The sequence below is a fragment of the Odocoileus virginianus genome, chromosome 17 (assembly GCF_023699985.2).
Source record: "Odocoileus virginianus isolate 20LAN1187 ecotype Illinois chromosome 17, Ovbor_1.2, whole genome shotgun sequence".
Classification (NCBI taxonomy): domain Eukaryota; kingdom Metazoa; phylum Chordata; class Mammalia; order Artiodactyla; family Cervidae; genus Odocoileus; species Odocoileus virginianus.
In genome coordinates this window covers 37,076,797-37,093,120 of record NC_069690.1, presented here as the reverse complement: position 1 = coordinate 37,093,120, position 16,324 = coordinate 37,076,797, and the positions used below count along the sequence as shown (strand labels likewise).

General features: G+C 42.6%; 2 protein-coding genes across 3 annotated transcripts in view; one reads left to right on the top strand and one right to left on the bottom strand.

Moving 5' to 3' along the window:
* Window positions 1-16,324, bottom strand: part of LOC139039107 (large ribosomal subunit protein uL11-like) — a 31,962-nt gene that overhangs the window by 6,065 nt on the left and 9,573 nt on the right. Inside the window, exon 2 of one of the 2 annotated variants that reach the window (XR_011492301.1) lies at window positions 8,132-8,224. Coding sequence is in view for 1 of the 2 variants with exons in the window: in XM_070479357.1 (XP_070335458.1) it covers window positions 10,565-11,020 (456 nt within the window). In the remaining variant the exon portion in view is untranslated. Of the gene's footprint in view, window positions 1-8,131; window positions 16,048-16,324 lie in introns of those variants that run through there. The other variant, XM_070479357.1, reaches the window with a different exon arrangement.
* On the top strand, window positions 1,466-1,717 carry LOC110128666 (mitochondrial import receptor subunit TOM7 homolog). The gene has a single exon (XM_070479358.1). The coding sequence runs from the start codon at window positions 1,478-1,480 to the stop codon at window positions 1,643-1,645; it is 168 nt and encodes a 55-aa protein (XP_070335459.1). The 5' UTR covers window positions 1,466-1,477; the 3' UTR covers window positions 1,646-1,717.

The following is a 16,324-nucleotide window of genomic DNA, read 5'->3' as shown; positions in this document are numbered from 1 at the left end:
GTGGTAATGCAAAATACCCACCCCAAATTGGCCTGCCTTCTTAGAACAATCCTAGTACAAGCGAAGTGGTCAAGGTGTTTGGTTTTAAATTCTAGAGTGAGACGGGACCCTGATATTAATGAAACATGTGGGCCAAATAACTGCTTTCCCTAGGAAACCAAGTCAGAGGATTGGTTCTTCTAACGGTTTGATGGTTAACTTTGTGATAAATGGTAGTGTCAGGAAGGAAAGTTGATTGGGTTGTTACTGCCACTTGTAGATAACTCTTGTTCAGTCACTAAGTCATGTCTGACTCTTTTTGACCCCATTGACTGCAGCACGCCAGGGTACCCTGTCCTTTGCCATCCCCTGGAATTCACTCGAACTCATGTCATTGAGTCAGTGATGCCATCCAACCATCTCATTCTCTGTCACCCCTTTATCCTGCCCTCAGTCTTTCCCAGCATCAGGGTCTTTTCCAATGAGTTGGCTCTTCACATCAGGTGGCCAAAGAGAACTCTGCTGCTCTGATTTCGTTGCTGCTATCTGGCAACTGTAGCTTTCACTCCTGAGCTCCTGGCCCAATGCTGGGGTGGAATTAGCAACAGAAAAGGAACATAGCTTACCATCTGTCATAACTTGTGCTTTCTCAGGAAGCTGCCACCAGCTGACAGCAGATATGCTATACACCAATTAAAATGAAAACCAAGGAGGGAAAAACAGTCTGGCCATAGTTTGGCTGATCACACCAATATGGTCCTCTGTGACATCCATCTCCTCTCACCTCCAAACAACCTTAACCTTTATCATAAATTTGACAAATTGTACAAGTATACATTACACTGCAGTCTTAACCCATTCTGATTCATTAAGGTGTTGATTACCTTGTATTATGTATACTAACCTTATGGATATACTCTTCTTCATGCTTTTTAGACTTTTAAAGAAATTAAGAAGAAAACAGTACACTGAATGGCTGATGATTTAATAGGAGAAATCTCAAGACAACACAGGATACAAGATAGTGGAGGAGAGGTGGAGAGAAACAGTTTTTAAGAAAAACAAAACATTTAAAATATTTGACATGAATGAGGATGGGTGAGATGATTACTGCTTTTCTAATAGGTCAGTGGCCTCTTCTATCAATGGAGAATTTAAAGTGGGGAGAATGTGAAGGGTATAGAAGGATGAGGTTAATGCTGTGGCCTTTACAAGTGTAAAGAAGTGCTTCCTCTCATGTCATCCTTGAAACAGACTCCATCTCCACTGGATAGACAGCAGGTCTCACAGAAGATCTCTTGGCTACGAAAGCTGGCCCTTCCCTGCCTCTGCTGACACTTTGCTCCCTATAAATGGAAAATTCTAGACCTGTGTGTCCAAATACAGTAGCCACCAGCCATATGGAGCTATTTAAATTTCCCATATGCAGCTATTTAATTTTAAAGTAAGTTCCAGCATTTGGTGCTGTTGTCTCACGGGCGTCGCCAGCGCTGTCACAATGGTGAAGCTGAGCAAAGAGGCCAAGCAAAGGCTGCCGCAGCTTTTCAAGGGAGGACGATTTGCCATCCGCTGGGGTTTTATTCCTCTCGTGATTTACCTGGGATTCAAGAGGGGTGCAGATCCTGCAATGCCTGAACCAACTGTTTTGAGCTTACTTTGGGGATAAAGGACTGTGGTCATCCGGTTTTGGAAGCAGTCAATGCAGAGGAACAATATGGAAGGTGTCTCTCTGGCTGGGATAAGAGATGGGACGTCGTTCAGACGGTCACCAACTGGATGGCACGGGGCTCTTCTCAGGTGCTTCGGTGGCAGAGTGGAACCTCCACTGACTTAGTTATGATAGACTGTATTAAATGTTTTTAACAATGTCAAAAAAAATAAAGTTCCACATTCAAGTGCTCAGTAGCCACCATGGCTAGTGGCTGCCATATTGGGCAGTACAGATACAGATCATATCCATAGCCGAAAGAAGTTCTATTTGAGCACCCTGTTCTACATCTAGTATGTGAAAGTGTATTCTTTGTGTCTGGTAGAGAATAATTAGATAGTCTGTGCTCTTTTTTGGGCCTCCCAGGTGGCGCTAGTGGTAAAGAACCTGCCTATCATTGCAGGAGACCTAAGAGAGGCGGGTTTGACCCCTGGGTGGGGATGATCCCCTGGAGGAGGGCATGGCAACCCACTCCAGTGTTCTTGTCTGGAGAATCCAATGGACAGAGTAGCCTGATGGGCTACAATGGGATCACAAAGAATTGGACAGGACTGAAGTTGACTTTGCACTCATGCATGCTTTTACCAACCTCATTGTAACAATTTGCTATTCATCTAGCACTGTATCCCCTTAACATTTTAATTCTGTTCACAAATATAATACATATCCATTTTCCAAATTTTGAAAGGGAAAAAAACACCCTAGAGAATAACTATCCCTTCTTAAAAATCCACCTCCCGAAGACTAATCATGCTTGCCAGATAAGTTTGGGGCATATTCTTCCAGCTCTGTTTCTATAAACTAGGCATCTAATTATTTTTAGCACGAAGACAGGCTGTGCCCTCTTTGCCTGTTCCCCTCCGTAACCAGTGCCACAAAGTTTCAGCCTTTGCCTTAGGCATGGAACGGTGCCAGGCTTACACCTGCAAGCTCTAAGCCATGCAGCTCACCACCAAGGATGGCTGGAGGACAAAGAAACAACTGGCAAATGCATACCTTGAGAACATCTTCCTTGTTTAGATTCTTTGGTTCACGAACGTTTTCCAGCCTGACTGCTTGACGCTGAGTGCAGCTCTGTGGCGTGTGCATATTTGAAGAATGTGGCTTTAAGCTCTTGGGTTCAGTTAGTTTAAGTGGTTCACGTAATGAATTCACTCAGTGTTCTTTCCTCACTCGCAATGTGAACTGCACTATATTTGGAACTAACATTTGCAACCTTATACACCACTGCCTGGCTATCTAGCCACAAATTTTGATTACCGTGAACTGGACTGAGGAAGGTATATGGTGACGGACTTCACAAAGACAGTGCTAAGGAGAGAGAGAGCTGGCTTGAAAACCTTCAGGGAGGTCAGCTTGCTGCAACTGTTGAAATGAGGCCATGAGTTCCTCCCACTGGCCCCTGTTTACCTGCTTGATGCCTGCCTCGCCAGCTTGGGCCACTGTGTTACTACCACTCCTGTGCTTGTACCACTAATTTGCTAACTGTACCTCACTGCTTCCAACATGGAAAATGAACGTGCCTCACAACTCTAAATGACCTTCCTGTGTGCATCAAACCAAGGCAAGACCTGAGACACGAGGAGCCTGAGAAGCTTTCAACGTCCCTGTCATCTGTGATCCACCCTTGACTATCTCAAGGGTGCTGGGCAAAGGTGGTCACTGGTACAGAAGCATCAGAGAGACAACCGAAGAGGTGAGAACAGCACCAGTCTTTTCTAGTCATTAACGAAGAATACAGTGGCACTGTGCTCTAACCTCACCACCTGCTATTTGATGCGGGAGGTGTGCCTTTTGGTCACAAAGGATCTTGATTATTGAAATGTCAGAAGCCCCACAGCATTGGGACTAGAAGGCAAGGTTCTGATGCATTAGTTCCATGGCCATGGAATCCAGAGAGCAGACTTGTTACAAAAGCTTTCAGAGTAAAAGTATATTATAGGAGGCACAGAGCAGGAACAGGAACTACTGAATGAATAATTTGTACTTTTATTTTAGGCTGCACAGGTCTTCGTTGCTATGTGGGCTTTCTCTAGCTGCAGCAAGCAGGGTCTTCTCCAACTGCGCTGCATGGGCTTCTCGCCGCAGTGGCTTCTCTTGTTGCGGAGCACAGGCTCTAGGCGAGTGGGCTGCAGTGGCTGCGGCAGGTGGACTCAGTAGTTGGGGCTCGAATGCTCTAGAGCATGAGCTTAGCAGCTGTGGCACATGGGGCTTAGTTGCCCCACAGCATGTGGGATCTTGGATCAGGGATTGAACCCACATCTCTTGCATTGGCAGGTGGTTTCTTCACCACTGAGCCCTCAAGTCCTGAATGAGTAATCTGAAGTGTGATGAGTCTTCGGAATGGGAAGTGCTGGGTGGTACAAGGGATGTTACTGGCAAGTTCCACGTAGCCTCAATGTTTAGGAAAGACTCCCATGAAGAAATGTTGTTAAACTGAGACTCAAAAGATGCTAGCCAGGCAAAGAGGACAGGGAAGAGTGTTCTAGATGAAAAAAACAGCACATGAAATGCCAGGCCTATAGCTGGAGAGAACCTGACCTATTTAGAGAACCAAAAGAAATCCAGAATAGCTAGAACAAAGAGAGTTCCTGGGAAGATAGTGAAAGAGGCTCTGGAGAGGTAGAGAAGGCCCACGCTAGGGTGGGACTTAGGCCACGTTGAAGATTCTAAACTTTAGCTAAAGGACAATGGGAAACCATCAGTTTCCTTATCGTAAAGTGAGAAATAATAATCTCAGAGTTACCAGGAAACAAGATGAGAAAAATGCAAGTGGAAGGTCTTTGTAAGTTACAGAGCATGATAGGAATGTTACTAACATTGCAATCTCATTAGTAGTAATAATAAGCAGGGCTGCTTTCTCAAGTGATAGAAGTAATAATACAGATCTTCTAAGTGGGAACATGCGGCAGTCATTGCCACCCCGCCTCCCCAGCCATGTTGTGCAACTGGCAGGGTCTTAGCTCCTTGGTCAGGGGTGGAACCTGTGCCCCTCCACGGTGAAATCGCAGAGTCTTGACCACTGGATAGCCAGGGAAGCCCCTGAAATAGTCTATAAAGTATTAAACTCTGACTTACTCAAGGGAACCGATAGAAATGTCAGAAGTTTATTTTAGTTGAAACTTGCAGTGTGAGGTTCATGAAGCCCAGGCGTTAGCTCAGCTCTTTGGAGCAGGATCACACCATTTATGGCCATGTATGTTTCTCAACTCCACACTGACTCCCCAACACCACTTGCAGAAGAGATCAGTATTCTTCCTCCTCAAACCCACCAGAGCAGAACGGCTGACACATTCTTTCCTCTTCATTTCTTCCAGCCAGAGCTGGGGCCCAGCATCTCCTTCCTGGGTCAGCTTTTGTGGAAGCTGTCACTGTTCCCAAAACATTACACTCTTCTTGAGCTCTTCGTGACAAGATAATTATCCCAGTTAGCACCTGCATTAAATTTTAGGAAAAATTTGACACCTTTCCAATTCTGTGATGTTTTACTTTTACAATGGTTCTGTGAAGTAGGCACAACTGAATATCACAGAAACAATGCAAAACCGGGAGCTCTCCTCTTCTATCTGACCGGCACAGATATGCCATCAGGAGAATTTAATGGTTCATTTTAGGCCACTTCCTCTCTGCCTGCAGCACATTAAGTTCTATCCAATGACAGAAGGGCAGAGTTTCTGCAAGTGTAGCATTTGATCTGGTCAACCAAACCAGACCTTCTTCCCCAGAGGTCAATATCATCAGTGCTCCACACTACCACACACCAGAGGTTGCAAACTTGCATTTTGTCTTTGACATTCAGAATGTCTTTAAAACTTTTTGAAAATTTTAACACCAGTTTTTAAAAGTCAAATTGCACATCAAAGTTCAGATTTCTAGCTTTTCCCTTAAAAAATTTTTTATTGGAATATAGTTGATTTACAGTGTTGTGTTAATTGTATCCAGCTTTTCTTGAAAAATCAGATCTGACATCAGTCTCTGGAGATGAGCAGAGTCTTCTGACCAACACACTCTACCTCTGTCCCTACTCTGGCTAGGTCTTTCATGAAGGTCCCATGACAGTTCCGGAATATGGGTTTGTACACCTGCCCCCATACACACCAGGCATCACGGACATGGAATCCCTCCTCTGTGACTCTTTCATATGCATAGGGGTTATTCTGTTTGGATGCAACTTTGAGAATGTTTTGGAGATCTTTGTGTAGATGAGAAAAAAACGCCTTGGCCACTACAGTGGCTACTCCAGTCTACCGCTGGTGGGTCTTAATTATTTGCAGCTACTTCCCAAGGGTAAAGATAAAAAACTTTATCCCACCAGACTTCTGTTAGGCCACTCCTTTCTGTTGTCTCCTCTGTTCCTTCATTCTGGCCCTTTTCTCATTCATTCAAAATTCAGAACCTTTTTTAAAAAATATATATATATATACTTAAGAAGGTGCCGAAACAATGGCCTCAAATCATTTTTTTTAATTTTGTTCATTCATTCATGTATTTAATGTTGACTGTGCTAGGTCTTCATTGATGCATGTGGGCTTTCTCTCGTTGCAGGGTGCAGGCACTACAGTGGCTTTTCTTGTTGCAGAGCATGGACTCTAGAGCTTGGGCTCAGCAGTAGTGGCCCACAGGCTTAATTACTCCAAGGCATGTGGGGTCTTCCTGGACCAGGGAATGAACCCATGTCCCCTGCCCTGGCAGGTGGCTTAACCATTGGACCACCAGGAAAGTCCTCAAGTCATTTTTGTAATGAGATGGAGAATTTTAAAAATATCTTACTGGAATCCCACTTCCAGTATATATCCGAAAGAACTGAAAGCAAGATCTCAAAGAGATATATATACACTCATGCTCATAGCAGCATTACTTACAAAAGCTAAGAGATGGAAGCACCCAGGTGTCCACTGATGGATGAATGGATAAATAAAATGGGCTACATAGAACAGAGTACTGATTGGCCTCATGGGAGGAAATAGATGAACCTTGAGGACATATGCTAAGTGAGATGAGCCAATCACAGAGACATACACTGTATGACTCCCTTACAGAAGGTATCTAGAGTGCTCAAATTCATAGAGACACAAAGTGGAATGGTGGTTGCCAGGGGCAGGGATGGGTGAGGGGAAAGTAGAGAGTTGTTCAATGGATATAGAATTTCAGTTTTGCAAGATGAGTAAGTTCTAGAAAGCCATAACTCACAACCATGTGACTATACTTAACACTACTGAACTATACACTTAAAAATGGTTGATGGTAAATTTTTTAAACCATATTTTTTTTAAAGTGTTTTTTTAATGCATCATTAGAGATCTGAGTTCTGCTAGGGGTTCCAACACTGACTTCTGTGACCTTCGGGAAGGCACTCTCTGGAACTCAGGTCCTCTTCAAAAAAATGAGAAGGGAGAAGAGAGAATAATAAAAACACCAACCTCGGTGTGGGGCAGACAGATGTGACAGTGCAGGATGAACAACTGAACGCTCTGCAAATATTAGATGTGCTCATCAACTCAAACCATGGGCTCTGTGGTGACTTAATCTTAATCGTAGGTTAAAAAAAAAATATTCAAGGTCTGTGTTAAGTGCCAGAACCTTACAGAGGAAAGAACAAGAGCCTGCCCTCAAACTGCTCAGTCTAGTGGAAAAATTTAAAACAGGACTAGAAAAAAATTTACCATGTGTCACAGGTCAGTCTAACATATGACAGATTCAAGTATACACAACTTAATTCCCTATTAATAGGATGAAGGTTGAACATACACTACGATCTGTTTGGGTAAATCAACCGTCTCAAATTAGAGCACAACTTTAAATCTAGATAATCTTTTCCAGGTGTTTAGTATAAAAAAAAATGTGTGTGCATGTATACTTTCATCCATAGCTTTTTGCTTAGATGCATTTTTAACTGATATTTTAATCTTTAATTAGTTTATTAATGTACTAATTTATTAATTGCAATTAATCAATTTGATTCCCATTTAAACAAAAGAAGCCCCAGACAGCTAGAACAAAGAGTACTCCTACTGGCTGGGCCGCAGTCTACAAGGAAGAAAGCCTGAAGTGTGCGGGTTGATGGAGACCAGCCTCCATACTCTGTTGACACAATTACGTCTCCATAAATATTATCCACAGCCAAGCCAGTCTACTGTGATTAAGCTTTGGTTTTCAGTTTTTAAAAATATTTTTTTCCTGGAGTTAATCATTAATTAAAAAAAAAAAAAATGGGGGGTGTGCACTTAAGATTTCCAGGTCCTTATAATTAATTTTTCTCTACCATCACCAAAAGTGTAGATATTTCCTATGTTAATTTTGTCTGATTTCTTGGAGACATCCCTTCTGGGGCCTTCTGTCCTCCTGCCCCAGTCCTGACTGATTACTCTGGAAGGCCTGCAGCCAGGTTATGTCACCCTGAGATTTCCTTTCATCATTATCATGAGAATTCTCTTCACTTCTCACCTCTGTTTCCAGGATCCTGTTTCCAGGATCACATGTCTTCTTGTTTCTTCATTTATTGTCTCATTTTGGCGTACCACATCCTCCAGTCATTTCCTGAGAAGGGTACGTAGGTAGGAAGCAAAATTTTTTAAGATTTCACACGTCTGAAAATACGCTTACATTACAGAATTAACAATTTGACTAATTCATAAAGTTATAGGTCATAAATAATTCAAAAGCATTCCTCTGCTGTCTTCCAGAATGCCTGACCAGAAGCATGGTACCATTCTGACAACTGTTCCTTTGAATGTTAATTGCTTTTTCCCTCAGAAGGTTTTAGTAACCCTTTTCTATTTACTCAACAAGCTGAAATATATGATTTCTTTTCCATCCACTGTTGACATCACTTTGCTCACAAAGGTCCATATAGTCAAAGCTATGATTTTTCCAGTAGTCATGTACAGATGTGAGAGCTGGACAATAAAAAAGGCTGAGTGCCAAAGAATTAATGCCTTTGAACTGTGGTGCTGGAGAAGACTCTAGAGAGTCCTTTGGACTGTAAGGAGATCAAACCAGTCAATCCTAAAGGAAATCAACCCTGAATATTCACTGGAAGGATTGATGCTAAAGCTGAAGCTCCAATGCTTGGGCCACCTGATACAAAGAGCTGACTCACTGGAAAAGACCCTGGTGCTGGGAAAGATTGAGGGCAGAAGGGGGCAACAGAGGATGAGATAGTTGGATGGCATCACTGGCTCAATGGACATGAGTTTGAGCAAACTCTGGGAGATGGTGATGGACAAGGAAGCCTGGCAGGCTGCATTCCATGGGATCGCAGAGTCGGACATGGCTGGATGACTGAACTGACTGATGTGGGGCACTCAGTGGGCTTCTCATTCTGGAGATACAGTTCACTCAGTTCCGATTTGACTTTTTAAACATTTTCTTTTTTCAGCTGTGTCAGGTGTTAGTTGTGGCTAATGGGCCCTAGGAAACATGGGCTCTGTAGTTGCGGCACTCAGGGCTAGTTGCCGCATGGCATGTGGAATCTTAGTCCCCCGATCAGGGATGGAACCCACGCCCTCTGCATTGGAAGGTGGATTCTTAACCACTGGACTACCAGGAAAGTCCCGATTTGATTTCTTGAATTATCCCTTTGATGATTGCTTTCCCTCCACCTTTCACACATCTGTTCTATTTCTCTGTAACTCCGAAGATGAATGTTAACCCTTCTGGGCTATTTCCAGTTTAAAAAAAAATCTTTTCATGCCCATTTTCCAGCTTTTTTTTTTTTGGCCACACTGTGCAGCCTGTAGGATCTTAGTTCCCCAACAAGGGATCAAACTCGGGCCCTCGGTAATGAAAGTGAAGTGTCCTAACTACCGGACTGCCAGGGAATTCCCCAGCTTTTTTTTTTTTTTTTTTGGCCTTTATTTAATATAAGGATAAGTCCTTTACAATATTGTGTTTCTGCCATACATCAACATGAATCAGCCATAGGTATATGTATGTCCCGTCCCCCTTGAACTTCCCTCCCACCCCATCCCACTCCTCTAGGTTATCACAGAGCACTGGTTTGAGCTCCCTGAGTCATACGGCAAATGCCCACTAGCTGTCTATTTTACATATCATGATGCATATGTTCCCATGCTACTCTCTCCGTTCGTCCCACCCTCTTCTTCCCCACCATGTCTACAACTCTGTTCTGTCTCCATTCCTGCCCTGCAAAAAGGCTTACCAGTACTATCTTTCTAGATTCCATATATAATATGTTAATATATGATATTTGTTTCTCTCTTATTTCACTTTGTATAACAGGCTCTATGTTTGTCCACCTCATCAGAACCAACTCAAATGCATTCCTTTTTTACAGGCTCTATGTTTGTCCACCTCATCAGAACCAACTCAAATGCATTCCTTTTTTAGCTAATATTTCCTTGTGTATATGTACCCCAACTTCTTTACCCATTCATCTGTCAAAGGACATCTAGATTGCTTTTACATCTTCAGTTCAGTTCAGTCGCTCAGTCATACATGGAACAACAGACTGGTTCCAAATTGGGAAAGAAGTGCGTCAAGGCTGTATATTGTCACCCTGCTTGTTTAACTTATTTATTTCATGTCCTAGCTATTGTAAATAGTACTGCAATGAACACTGGGTACATATGTCTTTTTTCACTTGTGGTTTCCTCAGGGTATATGCCCAGTAGTGGGACTGCTGGATCATATGGTACTTTTACTGCTAGTTTTTTACAGAATCTCCATACTATTCTCCGTAGTGACTATAAATTTACATTCCCACCAATAGTGCGAGAGGTTCCCTTTTCTCCACAGTCTCCAGCATTTATTGTTTGTAGACTTTTATTTTTTGGTTGTCAAATAATCCTTTATTTTTCTTTTTTCTTTGCCATTCTTATCTAGCTGGGCACTCCACCGCACCACTGTTGATGTCATCTATGATGCCATGAGGTGGCGGCCAGCAACACTGCAGCCCACAGACTGGGCAGTCCCCAGGATCTCTTTAATAGTTCCAGAAAGTTCTCTAGCTAGAGACCAATGCCACGTATGCTGGGCAATGTTGACAATCTCATCAAAAGTGATGTTTCCACTGTGCTTAATGCTATTCTGCTTCCTTCTGTCTCTTGGTGGTTCCTTGAGGGCTTTGATGATCAGGGCAGAAACAGAAGGTACCGCCTCAGTCTGGGCCTGTCTGTTCTGAATGGTCAGTTTCACTGTAATCCTCAGACCCTTCCAATCACCAGTTGCCTTGGTGATGTCATCACCGACCTTTTTTGGAGATAGACCCAGGGGACCCATCTTGGGGGCCAGGGCAGATGTGGCACCGACTTCCCCACCAGTGCACCTCAGGTATAAGGCTTTGATCTCGTTGGGGTTGAACTTAAACAGCATGGTGGAGGTGGCTCATGTCGGATGAACCCAGGTTTGGCAGGACCAAAGAAAGTTGCACCTTTGCCTCCTCCGAGCCGAAAGCCAAAAGGTTTGTAGGTTTTTTGATGATGGCCATTATCACCAATGTGACATGATACCTAACTATAGTTTTGATTTGCATCTCTCTAATAATGACGGCAAGCATCTTTTCATGTGTTTATTAGCCATCTGTATGTCTTCTTTGGAGAAATGTCTGTTTAGGACTTCTATCCACTTTTTGCTTGGGTTGTTTGTTTTCTGGTATTGAATTGCATGACCTGCTTATATATTTTAGAGATTAATCCCTTGTCAGTTATTTCACCCAGCTTTTCTTTTTTTTTTTAAGGATATTTTCTCAATTTTATCTTCTAACCCTTTGTGGGTTTGGGGTGTTTTTTTTAGTATTTATTTATTAGCCCCAGGTCTTAGTCGCAGCAGGTGGGATCTTAACTATTGCATGTGGGATCTAGTTCCCTGACTAGAAGTTGAACCTGGGCCCCCTACACTGGGAGCACAGAATCTTAGCCACTGGACCACCTTGAAAGTCCTGTAACTCCCTGATTGCAGTTATTGGTCATCAAATTTTTAAGATATTTTATTCCCTATTTTTTTATACCCATTTGCTTTTATCTCATGGATGTAACAACATCTCTATATCTGAGAACATTTATCATCTTTTAAGTTATATTTTGTTTTGTTCTGGTCTCTGTGCTGTTTCTATATTCTCCAAGCTCCTTTGTTCTTATTTGTTTCGTCTTTGTCTTTCATGTTAGAGACTTTCTTCAACTATCTGGTGATCCTTGACATCCATTCCAACTGAGGAAGACTTTTTGGACACTCTATGTTCATGAGACAGGGCTTTTCAGTTGCTGGACCTTACTGCAGTGAGCTGACTTTCACTTTAGACTCGCAGCTCTTAAGAGTGGTTGAACAGTGGTTCTCCAAGACATATCCACATCTTAATCCCCATAATCTGTGAATGTGACTTCACTTGGAAAAAAGAGTCTTTGTGATTAAGGATTTTAAGATAAGACCACCTCGGATACTCTGAGTGGGCCCTAAACCCAATAACAAGTGTCTATAGGAGACACCCAGAAGAGAGACACAGAGAGGAGAAAGTTATGTGAAGGTGGAGGCAGACTGGAGTGATGCTGCTACCACCCAAGGAATACCTGGAGCCACCAAAATCTGGAAGAGGCAAAGAAAGAAATGCTCCCTAGAGCCTCTGGAGGGAACATGGCCCTGACAAGTTTTCAGACTTGACTGATTTTGGACTTCTGACTTCCAGAACTGAGAGAGAATAAATTTCTTTGGTTTTGAACTACCAAGATTTTGTTATAGCACCCTCAGGAGACTAAAGCACAAGTTGGAATCAAGATTTCTGGGAGAAAATTATCAATAACCTCAGAGAGGCAGATGACACCAGCCTAAAGGCAGAAAGTGAAGAGGAATTAGCCTCCTAATGAAGGTGAAACAGGAGAGTGAAAAAGCTGGCTTAAAACTCAACATTCAAAAAACTAAGATCATGACATCCAGTTTCATCACTTCATGGCAAATAGATGGGGAAACAGTGACCTTTATTTTCTTGGGTTCCAAAATCACTGTGGATGGTGAATGCAGTCATGAAATTAAGAAGCTTTCTCCTTGGAAGAAAAGCAATGACAAACCTAGACAGTATACTAAAAAGCAGAGACATTACTTTGCCTACAAAGGCCTGTATAGTCAAAGCTATGATTTTTCCTATAGTCATGTATGGATGTGAGAGCTGGACAATAAAAAAGGTTAAGCACTGAAGATTGAAGGCAGAAGGAGAAGGGGACAACAGAGGATGAGATGGTTGGATGGCATCACCAACTCAATGGACAAGAGTTTGAGCAAACTCCAGGAGATGGTGAAGGACAAGGAAGCCTGGCGTGCTGCAGTTCATGGGATCACAAAGAGTCGGACATGATTGAGTGACTGAACAACAACAGGAGACTAATACAGTATCTGTAGGCATTTCTTCATGAGATGATCAGTTTTCCCAAAGGATCCTTCAATATACTGATTGAAGAGTATATTAATCTGGTTAGGAAAATCTTAGGGCCAAGTGTGACAAAGGGGCCAGGTTTCACTATATGCTACGTAGTTGTGTTTCAGCTATGCTTTAGCATCCCTGAGTTCAGATAATACACCTTTCAAGGTGTATTAATCATGGTTTTACATTTTTTTTCTGTATTTACTGATGCTTTGACATCTTGGGGCCTTTCCAGCCTAGGACAGACTGCCCCTCTGGGTGCTAACCAATTTCTTAAGAGATAATAATCATTCTCCTGCCAGTGAACCTTTTATAAAACCACCAACCAATCCAAAACCCTTACTCCAAACCACCTAATTTATCAAGTTCACAATTAAAGTCACTATTTCTTTGTCCTAATTACCCCAGGGCCAGATACCAGACAACTAGACAGTTCCTACACCCTAAGGTCCACTGAAATCATTAAACTAGCCAATAATCCTAAGCCTGTGTTACCCTGTCTCACCTGTTGTTTCTTGTGGAAACCACAACAAAGTTTCTGGCCAAGTTCTATATCCATACAATGGAACACAACAAAAAGGAATGAACTGTTGCTGTGTGCCACAATGCTGTTGAATCTCAAAAATAAGGGGAAAAAAAAAACAAAAAAAGGTGAGCAAAGAAGGTAGGCACAGGAGTATGTGCTGCATGATTTCACTTAAAGAAATCTATAAAAATGCAAAAGAAAGATGGCAGAAAGCAGACTGTGGTTGAAGATAGAGTTGACTGCAAAAAGGCACAATTTAGAACCAGGTAAACTGTTTCTAAAAAAATTTTTTTAAGTCCTGATTTGTGGCACTCTACCAATTTCTGTGGTGTAAATATCCCCACCATGGCCACTTTTGAGCTACTAATGTGATATCACTAAATGTAGACCTGAGAAGAGATGTACATAAAGTTGGTTCTCCTGAGCTGGTACTAGGGTACTAGTCAGCTTCATCACATCACCACAGAGAGGAACAAAGGTGATGAAAATGTCCTGTATCTTGTGCTGGTTGTAACATTTGTCAAAACTTTTCAAACCGTACCCTTAAAATGGATGTACTTTATTGCTTGCAAGATATACATTAAAAATTGATTATAATTCTTCAAATGAAGTATCATCAAAGATCACAATGCCCAATAAGAAAGGACTGGTCATGTTATTGTCTATCTTCATAGAATATGATGCAGCCATTCAAACAATTTATCAGATTTTAGCAACATGGCAAAATGCTTTGCTGTTTTGTGAAAAAGGCAAAATAAGGAATTTTATTTTTAGCTTGTGTTCACCTATGCAAATTCTGCAGGTAAAATGTTTGGCTTTTTTTTTTTTTTAAGTTAGTTTCTTTTGTATTTAAAAGCAGTAGATAGCAAAATGGTTTGAGCCCAGAATCTGCAGCTGCACTGCCTGGGTAGGCAAATCCCAGATGTTACTTTGCAGGTGCGTGACCTTAAGCAACTAACCTAACTAGTTTTGAGTCTTAAGTTTCTTGACTGCAAAAAGGGCATAATAATAGTTTCTACCTCACAGGGTTGTTCTGAAGATTAAATGAGTTAATATATGTAAAGATCTTAGAATAGTACAAAGAACAAAGGCTTTATAAAGATTAGCTATTACTCTCATGAGGCAATGATACTGTTTGGACAATAAACTTACTATATGGAATACAGGCATTTATTAGACATCAAGGAGCAGTGGTTCACAACTGCGAGGGTAGGAGAGCGATTTTTGCTACCAGGGGACAATTAGCAAGGTCTGCAGACATTTCAAGATTTTATTTATGGCTGTGCTTCATTGCTGCTCCAGTTGCGGCAAGTGGGGGCTACTCTCTGGTTGCGGTGCTTTGGCCTCATTACTGTGGTTTTCTCTTGTTGTGGAGCTTGGGTTCAGTAGTTGCTGCTCATGGGCTCTACAGTGCTGGCTCAGTAACTGTGGCTCATGCACCCAGTTGTCTATCCCAGAGCATGTGGGATCCTCCAGGACCAGGATCAAACCCATATCCCCTGAACTGACAGCTGGATTCTTTACCAGAGTCACCAGGGAAGCCCTGGAGAGATTTCTGATGGTCAGGGTTGGGGGGTGGGGTGCGATACTGGTAAGCTAGCTAAAAGATCCAGCAGTACACAAGACAGCACCCCCACAACAAAAAATTATTTGTTCCAAAATATTAATAGCTCCAAGGTTGATAAACCTTTAGTTATAGTCTAATAGGGGACAAAAGATATCATATTCCATCCCTGACACGGGGATCCTGAAAACCTTTGTAAATCTGAAGTGCTTACATTGGGAGCATTTTTTTATTCTGGATGGGCTCCTGGTCACCAGAAAGACCAAAACATAATTAGAAGCTCGGAATTTTCAGCCCTGCCTCTTACCTTCAACTTCCCTAAACAGGGGAGAGGGGATGGAAATGGAGTTAACAGTTATCATGTCTATGTGAAAGTTGCTCAGTTGGGTACGACTCTTTGTGATTCCATGGACTATACAGTCCATGGAACTCTCCAGGCCAGGATACTGGAGTGGGTAGCCTATCCCTTCTCCAGCGGATCTTCCTGACCCAGGAATCAAATCAGGGTCTACTGGATTGCAGGCAGATTCTTTACCAACTGAGCTATCAGGGAAGCGCGGTCTACATGAGGAAGCCCCTCTAACAATCCTAATAGTAAGGGGTTTGGGAGCTCCCAGATGAGTGAGTATCTGGAGTGAACACCAGATATTGGTGCACCCTGACAGCAGCTCCTGTGTTCAGACCCTCCCAGACCTCCCCCTATGTGTATATCTCTTCATTTGTATCCCTTAAAAAAAAAAAAACTTAAAAATTTTTATTATTTATTTCACTGCACTGGGTCTTAGTTGCGGCATGCAGTCCCTTTAGCTTCGGCATGTGGATCTAGTTCCCTGACGCAGGGTAGAACCTGGGCCCTGCGTTGGAAGCATGGCGTCTTAGTCACTGGACCACCAGGGAAGTTCCTAAAAAAAACAGTTTTATTTATTTTTGGCTGTGCTGAGTCTTTGTTGTTGCATGGGCCTTTCTCTAGTTTGCAGAGAGCAGGGGCTGATCTAGGTGTGGTTCGAGGGCTTCTCATTTCGGTGGCTTCTCTTGTTGCAGACCACAGGCTTTAGGGCTCCTGGGCTTCAGTAGTTGCGGTTCCCACACTCACAGGCTCAACATTGTGGCACACGGGCTTAGGTGGGATGTAGGATCTTCCGCGGCATGTGGGATCTTCCAGGATCAGGGATTGAACCT

Excerpts from the sequence above, each read along its gene's own strand:
- LOC110128666 (XM_070479358.1), top strand. The coding sequence starts at position 1,478 with ATGGTGAAGCTGAGCAAAGAGGCCAAGCAAAGGCTGCCGCAGCTTTTC.